The sequence below is a fragment of the Vulpes vulpes genome, chromosome 4 (assembly GCF_048418805.1).
Source record: "Vulpes vulpes isolate BD-2025 chromosome 4, VulVul3, whole genome shotgun sequence".
Lineage (NCBI taxonomy): Eukaryota > Metazoa > Chordata > Mammalia > Carnivora > Canidae > Vulpes > Vulpes vulpes.
Genome location: NC_132783.1, coordinates 47,694,184 through 47,711,220, shown reverse-complemented (window position 1 = coordinate 47,711,220; position 17,037 = coordinate 47,694,184). Strand labels below are relative to the sequence as shown.

Genomic DNA, 17,037 nt, shown 5'->3' with positions numbered 1-17,037 from the left:
TAAAACTCACATTGTGGGAAAACAATTTATTGTTTTGGAAAATATTCACAATATCATCAATGAAAGTAATCTAGTTATAAAGCAACAGTGTTTTTTTTCCAAGGTTTTTATTGAGGTAAAATATACATAACCTAAAATTTACCATCTTAGCCACTTTTAAGTGTCTCGTCCAGTCATATTAAATATGTTGATAATGTTGTATAACCATCACCCTCATCTATCTCCATAGCTCTGTTCATCTTTCAAGACTGTAACTCTATACCCATTAAACATTAATTTCCCACATCTCCTGGCAACCGTCATTCTACTTTTTGTCTTTATGATTTTGACTAAGTATCTCATAGACATGGAATCATACACAATATTTGTCTTTTTATTCCTGGTTTTATTCACTTGGTATAATGTTCTCAGATTCATCATGTTGTAGCATATGTCAGAATTTCCTTCCTTTTTAAGGTTGAATGGTATTCCATGTATGCATGTATGTACCACAAGGTGCTTACCCATTCATCTTTCAGTGCTTAGTTGGGATTCCTTTGTTTTAGCCTTTGTGAAGAGTATATGGCCATCTTGTGAAATACTTTGCTCATAAACTTTTTTCCCTATTTATTGAAATGATACTGCAAAGGCATATGTTAAAATATTAGTAGTAATTTTCCCAAGAAGTGAGATGGTGGCAATTTTATTTATTTCATTACTTGGTGATTTTTAGTTTTTATTCATAGAATATATAATACTTTTGAGTGAAAAAAATGTTACATTGAGTAGGATACGGTCCCCAGCCAAAATGTCTAGGTAGCCATACAGTTAAAAGTGTACAGCACAGTTGGAAAACTTGTTCATAGTAACCAAAGTCATAAATTACAATAATACCTTTAAAAATTAAATAACAGTAATCACTTTCTCAAGGGTATATGGTGCCCATAATAAGAACACTGCTAATTCTGTTACTACATAAGTGCACCTGGTTTTAGGTCAGTTTTCTCAAAATGTTTCAGAGAGTCCTTACATATAAATCACCTGGGATGATTGTAAAAAATAAAATACTTGGAATAAAAATCTCTGAGGCTGAATTCAGCAAATATGCATTTGTATAAAGCTTTCCAGATTACTTTTATTTATATGAGGTTTGAGAAATCACACTGTAAGTAAATCTGATTTGTCAAGAACTGGAGTTAAAACAACATGAATAATATTTAATAATTTGTTTTATAAGAGGATCACGCAATAATTCTTTGGGTAGAACATACCCATTCTTTTAAAATATGATGCAATTTTTGGATGGAAAAGTTAGCTATGTGGTTCTAAAAGGCATCTTTGTTTAAAGTGGTACACATCCATATATTCTGTATTTGACAACATTTAAGGAATCCTCTTCTTTTGTATCCATCATAAGATGACTGTGTGTTTTATGTACAAAAATATAGATTAGTTTTTATCCAAACTCATGATATGGAACACTTCAGAAACCACATGAGAAAAACCCTGTTAACCCAGCTGGATCTGAAATAAAGAGGAATTACCTCTTTATGTTTTCAGGGCATTGATCCACTTACATTTGTTCACACTCTGTACTTTCATTCTGCATCAAGCCTGTGCCTTCCGGACAGGAAGAAATGAGTGCCTAGATGAATTATGATTTACACTAGTTGAACTTACGTAGTTTTAATTATGTGTATATATTTACTATGCAATATACAGTATTGCTCTTACCTGTGGGCAGATTAAAAGGACCCGGGGCATCTTGCATATGGGGCTTGGCCAACACTTTTAGGAAAGAGTTGCTTCCTAACTTTTAAGTGAAAATATCCTCCATATTATGGCTCCTTTTCTTTTTAATTTCAGATTTTGTTGACGGACCTATACATCACAAGGCCTTACTTATATCTGTAACTGTCTGTAGTTTGCTATTGGTCCTTATTATTTTATTCTGTTACTTCAGGTAAGTTTCCAACATGTAGATGTAGAATTTTGAGTTTAAAGTATCATCGTCATACTGTTCTACCTGTTGACGTTTTTCACCATAGCTTTCTTTGACTTCTTTAAATCTTAGATTTCCCTGATAGTATCAGTTACTATTGATAAATATTTGTTTCAATGAAACTGTTAATAGATAGCTATCTCATTTCTGCTTCAGACATCAAAGTCACCCAGGTAAATTTTCACCCTTAGGGAATTTAGGGTAATTAGGGAATTTGGGAACCAGTTGTTACTTAAGATTTGATTCTGAGTGAAGAAATGGCCATGTTGAACAAAGAGTCACTCTAGTAATCCTTTATTTCCTAAGCTAACAATTCCCCTAATATGAAAAAATTTTAAACATAATTTGTAGGTTAGTTATTCAGATAAAATACGCTTAACTCTTGAAGTTAAGTGACAAATTATTTTCGTTCACGTAAGAACTTATTTTTTACTCTGTGAAATATCAAGGACATTTAAATTTTTATCTTTTGCCTTTTGTAACACTCATTTATGATATGTTCTGCAAATAGGAATTGATTCAAGTAAATTCATTTCTAATTAGAGGCATAATTATTGACAAAACGTTTCTAAAGTTTAAATTTATTTAATTTATCTGCATTATTGCTGTATGCCTTACTTGAGATGGGAGAGTTGGCTGTTATAATCTTTTGTAAACCCCAGATTTTCATCTTTAATTAGGGACTTTAAAGGGGAAAATTTTAGGAAGGGGGTATTGAATCTATATAGAAATATTCTTGGAATCCCTGCTGGGAGATAGGCAACTAAAGGGAGAAGAGGAATTTTAGATGGTTAAGACCAAGTAAAAACACGTAGTTTACTTAAAAAATAGGTTAGCAAAATAATTATGATTTGTATTTTCGAAATCATAACTAAGGGTAATAAATACTAAAAATTTATCTTCTTTTATGCTAAAATGAAATCTGCTGTGAATACTTTTATCTGCAGTGTTTTACGCCAATTGTTGCAACTCAGTATCTTAAATTATCTTCCTCTGTGCATCTTTAGGTATAAAAGACAAGAAAGCCGACCTCGGTACAGCATTGGGTTAGAACAGGATGAAACATACATTCCTCCTGGAGAATCCCTGAGAGACTTAATTGAGCAGTCTCAAAGCTCAGGAAGTGGATCAGGCCTCCCTCTGCTGGTACGAGAAGAGCATATCTTGAATTTAAAGGAAATGCCTTCTGAGAGGAAATGTCAATAACTACAGGGTTTCATTTTACTGAAACAGATAGGGTAGCGGACAGAGAGAAGCTCTACATAGTCAGTTAGACATCAGATCTTAGATGCAGGACTTCCTGATAACATTTTGACATATTGGGGGTAAGGTGATTGTTTTTTAATGTAAGTATATGGTTACAATCCAGACCCTTAGACATTCTGATAAGGAGCAGATTAGAAAATATTAAACATGGGACCATCTTCCCTCTGTTTTCAGTAAGGATAGCATTACTGAACTTTGGCCTGGCTTTTGAAGGCAAAAGTATTACAACCAATTGGGATCTGAGTATTTCTACAGGGGAAGAAGACTGCATTTCAGCTGGAGGGCTTATATTTCAGGGCAAAGTTCTGGCTTTTCCATTCCTGAGAGGTTTAATTTTCTGATGACCAACGCTGCCAACATTGAAGAAAACATATAATGCATCCAAGGCTCTTGTTTTAATGAAAAAAACATTTGATTCCTTTTTAGACCATATAAAAAGATTGTTGGGATGGAAAATAACAATTTTAATAAGAAATATTTTCCTAACAAACTCTTAGGATTGATTTTCTTAATCTTTATTTTCTGGTTCTGACTTTGGATATCATATTTACTTATTGTTTTGGGGATATTTTATTTTATTTTATTTTATTGAGAGCCAGTGAGCATGAGCAGAACAGAGGGAGAGACAGAGGGAGAGGGAGAAGCAGACTTCCCACTGAACAGGGAGCCTGATGCTGGGCTCAGTCCCAGGATCCATGGATCATGACTTGAGACGAAGGCAGATGCTTAACTGACTGAGCCAACCAGGCGCCCTAGTGATCTTTTATTTTAGTACTATAAGTGTGTGTTTTTAAATCTCAAGTCAAAAATTATAAGTTTTTTGAGATATGAAAGCTATATATCTATATAACGTATAAAAGTATATATTTAAATGTATACAACTTGAAGAGTTTGGGGGATTAGTATATATCCATGAAACCATAACCACAATTTATGGCATAGGTATATCTATAACCTCCGAAAGTTTCCTCCTGCCCTCTTTATTTATTTTTTGTTATTTTTAAATTTCATGTGTAAGAACACATAAGATACAATCTTCTCAGTCCAATTTTAAGAATATAGTACCCTGCTGTTCATTGTAAGCACTGTCCTGTGCAGTAGATCTCTAGGACTTATTCATCTTGCATAACTGAAACATTGTTCTCTCTGATTAATACGTCCTTTCCAGGTGATAGGCTGGACAGAAAACAAGTAGTGAGGTAGTCATTATAAGCAAACGGATACTAGTTAGGATGTAGATTTTTTTTAATGTAAAGTTTTTATTATCAATTTTTTTTATTCTTAAAATGTAATATGTAGCAGATATAGTTCTCATATTTAAAAATCTGTATTATATATATATTTTTAAAAAGGAAAGTACAAATATTAAAATCTCTTTTAGTATTAAAGAATCAGATGTTTATGCTCTCGGAACTGAAACCTATTTGTTTGCCAGTGTTTTCTCCTTAGATGTTGTAATAAATCTCGAAACAAAAATACACTCTAAATTTCTGAATATAATTTAGTGACACTTTTTATCTTTGAGATAAGTTCCTATCCTTTCAAGCATTGCCAGTTCCATTAGTACATTCATTAAATTATAAGAAGATATATTATCGTTAGAAAAGAAGCGAACACAAAAGTGTTTATGTTAGGAAATGTTCCATAGATTTACATAAGCAATGCTTTATAACATATGTAAATTAAACATAAAATTTCTGTAATATGTGTGGGAAGTTTCCTCTCAAGTCAGTAAGTTAAGTGCTAGGAGATTGGGCTCTCCACTGCTTAGTGTTTCTGATGCTTCTGTTCCCCCCATTTGTTCATGGAAATATACTGACCATTGCTTTGTATGCTCAGTATATTTTGTTTGACTCCTAAATTGTTCCTTATTTCCTTCAGACTGAGTGGCTTAATTGCATGTCAGCAATGCTTTGATTTTTCAATCCTTCTTTTAGAAAATAACATTAAAAAAGAAAAGATTTTATCTTTTACGAAAAAGCTTTCTGTCTGATACTGGTGCTGTTAATGGTTCTGGCAATGGTGAGCATTACCTCTTGAATTAATAAAACCATCCATTATGCAAACATGGAATCCACCCTAGCTGGTAGACCTCTGTGGTAGGCATAATAATGGCCCTCCAAAATGCCGTAATCCCCAGAATCTGCTATTTTACATGGCAAAGGGGACCTAAGGGTTGCTGATCAGCTCAGCTTGGGATGAAATTATTGGGGGTTATCTGGGTGGACTTGGTGTAATTAATTAGATGGTCCTTACAAGTGTAAAAACAGAAAGAAAGACTTCAACTTTATTTGATGCAAAGCGTATGTCTATGAGGAGGACATTCCAGTTTTCCAATCAGAACTCTTGTTCTATGCTAGGTTCTTTATATGTGCCTCCCAAGTGATGTCACTTGTCATCAATATTTAGCCATTTCAGTAATGCAGTCCTTCAGATTTTTTAGTGTGAGTGCAGATGAGCCGCAGATCAAAACCCATAGGCCACACCTCCCCTATTTTCTATCCCTTTGTTCTGCTGTTCTCTCTCTCTCTCATTCTTCAGAGCGCTCTTCCAGCTGAACTTTCTCTCCAGATCCAATCTGCTGTTTTTCCACTACCTGTCCATTGTACATTTTTGACTGTGACAAGTACCTGTTCCACTACATAGTGTAATTTTCAACAATTTCTTGCCGCTTTTTTCTTTTCATTGTATCTTCTATTTCTTTACACATTTCATATAATGTCTCTTGTCATTCTCTGACAATTCTGGCATCTGTAATCTGAAGGGGTTCAATCTACTCAGGTTGTCTTTCTTAGCTCCCATTTATAAAAGCTGTTTCCTTTTGGTTTAAGGGATTTATTCTGTGGGATCTTCCTTGCCTCTCTGCCTTCCTGCTGCCCCTCCATTTCCTGCCTGCCCCTTCCCTCCTTGCCTTGGAGAATTTTCCTGTATTTCTTTTTGAGGCCAATCATTCATTACAGTTTTTTCTTTCTTGTATTTTACCATGATCAAGTTGTGTGGCAGCAAGAGTTCCTCCAAATCTAGGTGCTGGCTGCAGTGGTGGAATGAAAAGTATTCTGCAAATGATTTTCTCAGGAAGGATTTGTCCTTGTTTTTGCTGGGAGCCATGGTGTGCTACCAACCTTGGGCAAATTTAGTCTCTTTCAGTGGTCCCAGCTTCATGCTGAAGCCTACGTTCGGTTTCTTAACTTTTAAAGAGGTCAAGGTTTAGATTCCGGATCCCAGCGCTGGTGTTCATCCTCACCAGAGGACAGCCTGGCTTTTGTGTGTGCCTAATGCTTACTGTTCCCTGCTCTGGTCCCAGCTCTTCCCTCCCTTCCTCTCCCCGCCCTCCTCCCTCCATCCTCCCCTTCGGACTTGGAGACTTCCTTTATTTCTTTGCCTGTCCAGCAATGCACTACGATTTGGTTTCATTGTATTTTATCCACAATCAAGTATACAGTGGACGAGTCCCATCGGAGTGGCCAGTATTCCATTGCAGTGGTGGAAGTGAAAAGTATTCTATTGTGCCAATTACTGTGAACCCCTTCAGGATTGTTTTTTTTTTTTCCTTTGTGAAAATGATAATAGGTAGAACGAAATATTCAGTGTGGAAGCAATAATTCAGACCTTCAGAACCCACAATCAGTCTCCAATCCATTTAAAAGGGACAGCATAAATGAATAACCAAATGCCAATAACTTGCCTATATAAAGAAAAACTATCGGCTAAATATATTTTGCATGCAGTAACTGGTTCTTCTCTGGAGGAAGAAAAAAAAAGATTAAACAAATCTGTAGTGCTGTGAATACACTAACAGTGTGTTTTGGGATTTAACAGGTCCAAAGGACTATAGCTAAGCAGATTCAGATGGTGAAACAGATTGGAAAAGGTCGCTATGGGGAAGTTTGGATGGGGAAGTGGCGTGGCGAAAAGGTAGCTGTGAAAGTGTTCTTCACCACAGAGGAAGCCAGCTGGTTCCGAGAGACAGAAATATATCAGACAGTGTTGATGAGGCATGAAAACATTCTGGGTGAGTCGGTATGGCAGTGTTCAGGGTTCCCTCGCACTCCCCTCATTTCTGTTCACATCTGCCTATTAACTCATCTGTCTGGACCTGTTATGAAATATATAGACGTTTTCTCCTTGGCCAGAGCCCAGGAACGTCACAGGTTTCTAATGGGAGGCCTCACAGGAGGAATGACTAGCACTTCTGTGAATGAGTAGTGGGCTGGAAATGGAATACTCTCAAAACATTTTTTTTCTTCAGGGACAGGAAATGCAAATGTTTAACACCAGCATTTCTTATGGTTTCTTAGGGATTTGAAGGAGCACACGTTTAAATGTTGTGAAAAGTTCTAGAAGTTTTATCTGCAGGGTTTATATATATTCCGAGTATATATATGGAGAATTGAGTTTTTAAAAAATTTTCTCAAGTTAGCAGTGATGTAGCTGGATCATTCAAGTGGAAACAGCCTGTGCCCTGACTCAAGACCCTGCTTTGTAAACAGTGTCTTATGTGTAACTACAATGCCGTGAGCTATTTACCGTTACTTTAAAAATAACTTACATATCAACTACTAACTAGAGAGGGATCATGTTTTCAGGTACAGACTCTTAATGTTTCTTTACCTCTACTATTTTTATTGCCTCTGATTGGTTTTAATAATTTAATGCTGTCATAGGCATAATCATAAGGCTGAGTGAAATGGTAAACAAAGATACCTATGGCAAAGAATGATATTTGGGAATATGAATTATTCTTGATAGTATTCTGAGCATACCTGGCTTCAAACCTTTTTGTCTTTTCTTCTTTTTAGGATTCATTGCTGCAGATATCAAAGGGACAGGGTCATGGACCCAGTTGTACCTAATCACAGACTATCATGAAAATGGTTCCCTCTATGATTATCTGAAGTCCACCACCCTAGATACAAAATCGATGCTGAAGTTAGCCTATTCTTCTGTCAGTGGCTTATGTCATTTACACACAGAAATCTTTAGCACCCAAGGCAAACCAGCAATTGCCCACCGAGATCTGAAAAGTAAGAACATCCTGGTGAAGAAAAATGGAACTTGTTGTATAGCTGACCTGGGCCTGGCTGTTAAATTTATTAGGTTAGTATCAAAATGAATAAATATACTTTTTATGATCCTTTTCTGTCACTTTTTATAGATTATACATTCTGGGATACAGCGCTTTTAAGGTATTTAGTAGAGGAGGAGTTTTATTAATTTTGGTATTTCTTGGGAGGGAAAAAGAAGGAACATTTATTTGAAGAAACATGTATTTGTGTCCTGTTATTTCTCTGCTCATTGGTGACCTGGCTTCCAGATGGAGTTTGCATTAGGTTTGCCTCGTGTCTGGGATGATTTGGTCAGCAGTCTGCATAGCATTTGTTAAGTAGGAACAAGTCTTAGCAAAGATCTACATGTTATGTAGTGATAAAGACCATGCTGTTTGATATGATGTAAAAAAAAGATAATTTGCATACATATTCTGTGAGAAAGGTTAGAAACTAACAAACAGAGCACACTCAGCATTCAGCACTACTATACTGTGACTTACACAGTGAATATAACACCTGGTTACTTACAGTAGCACGCGTCACAAGACAGTGGTTTCTGCCACAAGCGGAGGAGGAATGCCCAGTAGGTGGGACTCTATTTTGCCCACCTTTCCTTTAATCAGAGCGGCCGGCCCTGTTTTATCTTGCAGATGACTTAGTTAGAAGAAATGATTCCTTTGCTTTGAAGACAAAACAAAATGAGTTTGCTACTACTGGAGTAGAGGGATTGTCATATAACTACCTTTTAAAAAACTCAGTCTAGGCTTAGCCTTTATTAAGTTGTTGGATCCTCTTGTGGATTCCCCCCCGCCACCCTACCCCCCAAAGAAGACTTGATAGAATGTGGAGAACAGCACAAAGGAAAAGCCATGGAGATGATTAAACGTTTGGGAAACAAAACTCATGAGAAAGAACTAACAGTTTGATAATTTTACCCAGAAGTGAAGACGAGGTGTGTTTAATAATAGGTCCCAAATATAGGAAGGTATCCACCATTTAGAAGGTGGTAAATTTAGATGTTCTCATCTTTAAAATCAAATGCTTTGGACTGTAGATTTGAGTTAGAAATAAGAACCTCCTGCCAATAAGATGAATAAATCCTTTCTCTCTTCTGAATTCTGCAACCTTTTCCAAGTCTCCTCTACAAAAAAAAGAAAAAAACATTCCCATGATGCTTCTCAAATTATCAGCCTCTCTTATATCTTCCCCTGTGAAATTTTTTGAGAGTTAGGAAGAGTAATCCTCTTTCACAATGGATCACGTAATTCATAATTATCTTGTGATGTTGTGTCTTCTGCTCCCTTCTCTCCTGAGCTTCTTTTTTGAGGGATACCATTGGTCTTTGTCACCAGAAGCCTTTCTTATTGTCATTCTACTGCCCACAGGGCACAGGCCTTTCTTCCTGCTGTTTCCTTGATGTCCCTTTATTCCAGGTTCACTTTCTTTCTCTGTGGGTTCTGTTCTCTGTGTACCTCTCACATATTTCCCCACTGCTGGATTTCCTGCTGTGTCTGCTTTTTCTTTCTAGTTCCCAGTTTTGGTCCATCCATTCTAAAATGTGAGGAGCCTGACACTTCTTTTGTTCCTTCAGTTTTTGGTTTGCTCAGTTGAATGAATTCTGTCTCTGTGATAGTGACATTCCCATTTTGAACTGGGTCCAGTTTGAGTCCTCTACTGTTTTCCTAGATTCTGGAGTAAAGCATTTTGGATATACTTACTTGCTCTTTTTTTATATATATAATTTTTTTTAAATTTTTATTTATTTATGATAGTCACACACACAGAGAGAGAGAGAGAGGCAGAGACACAGGCAGAGGGAGAAGCAGGCTCCATGCATCGGGAGCCCGACATGGGATTCGATCCCGGGTCTCCAGGACCGCGTCCTGGGCCAAAAGCAGGCGCCAAACCGCTGCGCCACCCAGGGATCCCTTACTTGCTCTTTTATATTTACTTGCTCTTTGTCTTTCTTAATTTTTTTTTTCTACATGCTGCTGCCAGATTTATCTTCTTGAAACATTATTTTTGGATAGCATAATAATTTCATAGTTTCCTATGGTTTGGGTTCAAATGTAGTTTATATTCTAAACACTTTATACTTTCTCACACCTTGAAGTCATTTTTAAAGATTTTATTTATTTATTAGAGAGAGAGAGCGCGCACGCAGGTGAACGCATGAGCAAGGGGGAGGGGTAGAAGGAGAGGGAGAAGCAGACTCCCTGCTGAGCAGGGAGCCCAACGCCAGGCTCCATCTCAGAACCCTGGGATCATGACCTGAGCCAAAGGCAGATGCTTAACCAATTGAGCCACCCAGGCGCCCCTCTTGAGGTGTTTTTAACATGCTTTTAACTTTACCTGAACACCCAGCAACTCTTCTGTTGAGGTAATTACTGCTTATCTCCACAGATTATTCCTTTGGAATACCTCTTACTGTCCCCTTCCAAGTCTGACTTTCAGTTAGCCTTCAGCCCTCCCATGTGATCTGGTGCATACCGTCATGACACATTTTTCACACTCTCATGCAGTAATCAGTGACTACTTATCTGTTATTCCTAATTAAGACTGAGCTTCCATGAAGGTAGATACCATGTTTTTGTTTTGCAAATTTACATCCCTCATGCCTTTCCTTGGTGCCCATTACTTAGGCGTTGCTCCAAAATTTTGTGTAATGGACAAATGAATGATTCTCTGTGAACTACAGGATGAAAAAAAAAAAAAAGCATCTTTTCTTAGCTCCAGAGGTCCCACACACTCTGGATTAAATCCACCTTCCCGGTCTTATATCCTGTAAGCCCTCCAACTTGTATGCTTTCTTTCACAAAACTGAAGTACCGGTGTTTTCTCCATATGTACTCCTTGTTTGCTACCATCTTGTATTTGATCGCACAGTCTCTAGTTTGGAATGCCCTTGCTTTCCCATGTACCCTATTCTAGTCTCAAAGCTGCCTTTAAGTTCCTTAGCCCATCCCCCAGCTAGGAATAATAACATCTTCTCTACTCTGGTAGTGATTTCCTGGCCCTTATCTGCCTGATACAGGTATTTAGTGCAAGCCTCCTCATGCCTCCTCATCATTGGGCATCCTGAGAGCAGGATCCATTCCAGATTAATTAATGTATTTCCCATTTGACATGACATAGCAAATGATCCATTATAGGTATTTCAACATTGTTTCAAATCAGTACATCTTGGCAGTATCAAAGTAATTGAGAACTTCTCTATAGACCTTAAAAAAATAAGAAAGTCAATGTTGTATTTCTGAAACTCAGATCTGCTTAATATAAGGAGAATGAACTAAACAACCTCTCAGATTTCATGCAAACCCTCATTCTAGCAAGTGGAGGGGAATTTTTAAGGGATAACTCAAAGATCTATTTGGAATATATTGATTCATTCATCAAGAGAGGAAAGCTTGAGGATACTGGTTCGGATATGAAACCGTGGCTGGTGGAGGCACAAATCTCAAATGGCTAAAGAGTATCTGTGGGGCCACTTAGTATTCTGGGCCTCATTTCCTTCCATTAGATGGAGGTTGCCTTTGATAATTTCAGAGGCCCTTTTCACATTTTATTTTCTGTGTTTCAAAGGAACTTTGCTCTTCTCAATATTTGAGCCTGACTTTTAAACCTTGCTTTTTATGTTTCTTTGGTTTTCACTCTTTTCCCGATTTTCCTATTTGGGGGCATGTGCACACACAGAGATAGTTAGAGATCGTATTACAAGTGGGGTCAGAACTAACCCAGTGTGGAGTTCTCAGACTTCATAAGTGGACTTCCTGTGAGAATTGAATCTCTACCATGGTCTCTACGCGGTAAGTGTTCTCTCAGGCTTTTAAGTAATTTCTGGGAGGTTCCCAGGGAAGTTGAGAGCCACAGAGAGAGTGGACTACACTTCAGAGATTTTCTACTCATATGATTTTTTTTTATCCCGTATTCATTTTTTCATACACTCTCTCAAAAGTGATGTAAGTGCTGGTGTATTTCCTGCCGATCAGAGATTTAATCCAGGTGATGTCCTGGCAGACAGCACCATAACCCCAAATCTCTTTCAGGAGGAGAAAACAGTGACACGTGAAATGCCTTAAAGGAAAACTTACAGATCTTTTCACTTTTTACTTTGGAAAATCAAGCAACTTCTCTGGTTCTTGAGCATCAGAATCATATGTTTTCTTAGGGGGAATGAAGCCGTGGTTTAGGGCTTCTAAGGTATTACATTTTAAGTAGACAAATGACAACGGACACTGATCTGTAGCCCAGATCTCCCAGCTGATGATTGTCAGGTTGTCCAGATGCAGAGGCCGTAGGGTGGCGCAGCCCAGAGGGCACCACGTTTCCCCAGGGGCTTTCTCAGACCCTTACAACTAGCCCTGCTGCCCATGGGTGTACTTAATGGTATTTTTTAAAATAGCAATTTGTCTAAAGCTCACTATGACTCTGAGAAGTAAGCGAATTAGTGACAGGGTCAGCTACCTTCAGTCAGGATTTCTGCAGCCAAATGCACCTTCTTTAGTTGGAGGGGTCTGTTTCTCAGAAATCAGAGAAGCATCGAGTCCTTCGGAAAGTGCATCAGAGAAGGCTCCCCATTGGTCAGCATCTGACTGGGCCCAGTCTAGCGCAGCAGATCAGCTCCACAGCTACTTAGCAGCTGCTCCGGGAAATGCCGGGGCATGTGCGCAGCCCCTTCTCCTGGAGGCTCCTGACGGCCTTCCGGGGTCCCCCCAGGAGGAGGTTCAGTAGTCTCTGGTAGGTGTCATGGGGAGTTGATGCCAGAGATCATTTGCGAGCTTGGAGCAAGCCAGGGGCAAACCAGTGGCAAACCAGTGGCTTCCTTCTCCTGTCTTCTGTCCCCCTCCCTTCTTACATTGTTCTTTAAAATTCCATTCTTGGGCAGCCCAGGTGGCTCAGCGGTTTAGCGCCGCCTTCAGCCCAGGGCCTGATCCTGGAGACCTGGGGTCGAGTCCCACATCAGGCTCCCTGCATGGAGCCTGCTTCTCCCTCTGCCTGTGTCACTGCCTCTCTTTCTCTCTCTCTCTTTCTCTCTCTGTGTGTGTCCCTGTGTCATAAATAAAATAAAAATAAATCTTAAAAAAATAAAATTCCGTTCTTGTTTTTTTAAAAAGTTCTTTAGATCATTAAAGGTGACCGATGTTTGCTTCTCCTCCTTCTCTATTACCTTTTTCTCTCCCCTCTCCTGCTCTCCCCCTCCGGCTCTGTCTGAGCCGCACACCGCCACGGAGGCCACCACGGAGGCCACCACGGAGGCCACCACACAGGCCACCACGCGAGCTCCGGGGCTCCGCGCCGTGGCCGCCCCGCTGCAGGGAGCTCCCGGGGCCTCTGGCTCTCCCGCAGCCCCCGCTGCTGGGACGGTGGGCAGGCACCGTGCTGAGCCCGGGGCTTCTTCCTTTACCTCATACTTCGGGAAAGAATCCCTGCTATGTCTTAGTAGTTCCGAGGCTTAGGTAGCGTGAGCAAATGTAGCTCCAAACAAAGTCAAGGTGAGTACTCTGTTGTTAGAAATGCGCTTTATTCTACTCGGCCACCAAGATGCTCTGCGCCCGAGGTCGGTGCCTCAGGGCCGAGCGCCAGGCCCGCCTGCTGCCGCCTCTCCTGCTCTTGCCCAGCTCCCTTCTGGAGCCTCTGTGGCTCCTGCCCGAGGCTCTGCCTCCAGCCTTTCTGTATTCTAAGAGCTCGTGGTCCCTCTTGGCCACCTTACCTCCTGAGATGCACAGTGCCCCTCGGCCCCGGGGCCAGGCCCCGGCGGACACTGCAGGGAGCCCCCGGAGTGTCTCTGGACAGCAGGGCCAATGAAGATGCTCACCGCGGGCCCAGGGTCTAAGCCGCTTCAGGGATGAAACTGCTCTCCCAGCAGGTCCTGATCCTTCAGTTTTGTATCGGTTCATTTCCTTCTCCCCTTCTCTTCTCCGGCTGTCATTGTCTCATGCGTGACATCTGTCTTCTTCGCTGCCCCCTCCCCCCCGCCCGCCTAAAGCAGTTGCCTTGAGGCCTCTCACTCACTTTGTGTTCCTGTTTGATGAGAAGAACCACTTAAGGTGGGTGGCGTGTATCCACTTGAAGGCCCTTTGTCCATTGCTGTAGATCTCATGCCACCCTGCTGGCATTTTCTTTATCATCCCATTGTCATCCGAGTGACTTGGGTCAGAAATATGAGGTTTGTTTGCATGTCTCCTTATGTAGTCATCGCTGAGGGCACTCTGCATTTTGAGATTAAAATAAAATTACTTTATCACCCCTAATCCTACTTAATACAGTAGGGAGCTCAGTGTCACTGCATATCAGGGAATCCTAAAGAGCTGTTTTCCTCTCTGCCTCATGTCTTCAATATATGATGTACCTCTTCCCACGTGGTATAGTTGTTGATTCTTTTCTTCCCCAAACACCATTAACACAAGGTTGAAGAGAGCTTTACTCACATAGATGCAGTCATAAAATTCATGCTACCAGCACATTTTCCTGATTTTTGTTTCCTGCAGGAGTTTAACATCTTGTCATGGCCCTAGGCCAGAAGGGAAAACCCTTTTTTTTCCCAATTGACTTGTCCCTTTACCCCCAATCTCCCAAATTACTGCTTTTTTTTTTAAACTCAGAAAATTATAGGTATTTTTATTTAATCCTGTCCCAGCCCACTGTCCCTAAAGTTTATAAAGAAAAATACCCATTAATGTAAGAATCTAAAACATTTTTTTTCTCCTGGGGAGGAATTTGACATCCCTTAATTTAGTTTATTTTGTTCAAATTATATATTTATGTTTTTCTAATTCTACTGATGTCTTTATCACACATTACTCACAGTAACTCACAGAACTCTCATTAACAGGGACAAAAGCCGTATCAGATCTAGTGGAAGTATTAATTATATAAGTATAAATAGGTAAAAATACTACCCCCGGAATTTGCTAAACACAATTTTTCAGTCTTGAGCCCTTTGCATCCAATATTTCCAACCCGTATCCAAGGGAGGGAAGGAGAGAGATATGTTTTCTCTATGGTCAGTGTGCCACCCATGTTTTTGATGTAGTGTTTTCAGTTCTCCTTGGTAGAAACCCATCTTCTCTATACTTTTGTCCACTTTCTTTAGCTGTCTCTTGCTCTTAGAGCCTTATGCCACCAATCTATCCCTTAGCCTTTGAAATGTGCATTTTTCTTGTTCCTGTTCCTGCTGGGTTCTTCTATATAATAATATTTTTAATTAAAATATATTATATATACATAAAAGTATAAAAATAATAAGGCACTCATGTAACAGTTATAATGTGAGCAAAGTTAACAATTTGCTTTATTTTTAGCTGGTCTTTTTGTTGTTGTTGAAGAAATATGATGTTGAGGATAGCCTTTTGCCTTCTCCTCCCTATTTTATTCCCCTTTATCCCTCCCAGAAGTAACCAGCATCCTGAAGTTGATATTTATCTTTGCTCTATGTGATTTTATGGTTTGATTGCATGTTTGTGTAGCCACTGCAGCAGAGAGGGTTATTTTGTGCATTTGGAGTTCATTTTCTGACTCTGCCCTCCTTGTGCAATCTTGGTCTTATAAACCTTGTTTCTTACTCTCTGGTCCCTTCATGGAAAAGAAAGCAAGGGAAAGCTGAAGGCGCCCTGACCTTTCCTGCTTCCTTCTTCCTCCTTGACCCTTTCCTTTGGTGACTTTATACCCTATTCTTACATGCTCTGCACCATCGGGCTCTACTTACAGCCTCTTTTTTCTTCCTTTATTCTCGGTGCCCCAGTGTTCAATATCTCCGGCTTCTATTTTTGCTCTTGGAGATTAACAGGCTCAGTTTTTCTCTGCCCTAATTTGGAAACAGGTAAGATAATGTTACTGAAAACCTGAGAGAGAAATGCAGTTTAATTACTTTCCAGTATAGAAACACTCCTGAGAGAAGAGGAGATGGAATGAGCTATATGTCTTGGAGAATCTGACCCTTTCTAGTATCAGATATGAATTACTTATAATTAGCATTTGTCATCTAAATGTAGTGCTGAAGGCATTTGCCATTAGGGTAATAGCAATCTTTTACACAATTAATTTGCTTAAGAAAATCTATTTAACCTCTTAGATACTGGTAATATCTCATTTTATGGTCTGTATGCAACAGAGATTTTTGTATTTCTCCTCCACACATTCATAGCAAAGTTTGTTGTAAACAGATCTTTTCTTTCTTTCACATAAAGTATTTTATTTACTTACCATGTGAGATGGATTGGGATGGCACTCCTCAGGCCTGTAACGAATGATCATAGCAGATATTCAGGGCTCAAGGAGTTTACACTTTTGGTGGGAAGACATATTTATTCAGATCCTCTGGGGTGAGGATATTTATTCACATACTACTAGGGAAACACTGAGGGTGTGGAGAGGAAGGTAGAGGAGGGATAGCGGTACCAAACTTCCATGGCCTATATAAGGAACTACTTTGGGGGGAATGTGATAGACCAACTAAATTCTTGATTGTATGTTTGTCCAGTGTTTGAGGGAATAAGGGTTTAGAGATGAACTCTATCTAGTTTGGCCATCACAAATCTGAATTTTGTCTTCAGGTAACAATTACATTTCTGTTTCCAACAGATGTTTCCATGTCATACATTTTATTAGCCCTACCTGACCTTCTAAGTCCAAATAAAGCACAAATGAGCTAAGAATAAGAATGGGACAGAATCACCTAAAATCTTTATCAGGTGTGATCAGAGTATATCTTTGGCCTAAATACACTCTTGAGGGCGCATGCTG

At 39.3% G+C, this 17,037-nt stretch overlaps 1 protein-coding gene across 17 annotated transcripts in view; it reads left to right on the top strand.

Moving 5' to 3' along the window:
• The window catches only part of BMPR1B (bone morphogenetic protein receptor type 1B), a 399,506-nt gene that overhangs the window by 371,121 nt on the left and 11,348 nt on the right, over nt 1-17,037 (top strand). For all 17 annotated transcript variants that reach the window (XM_072755616.1, XM_072755609.1, XM_026015622.2 and 14 more), the window contains 4 exons: nt 1,846-1,942; nt 2,989-3,127; nt 7,067-7,259; nt 8,047-8,344. In XM_072755616.1, coding sequence (XP_072611717.1) covers nt 1,846-1,942; nt 2,989-3,127; nt 7,067-7,259; nt 8,047-8,344 — 727 coding nt within the window. The remainder of the gene's footprint in view (nt 1-1,845; nt 1,943-2,988; nt 3,128-7,066; nt 7,260-8,046; nt 8,345-17,037) is intronic.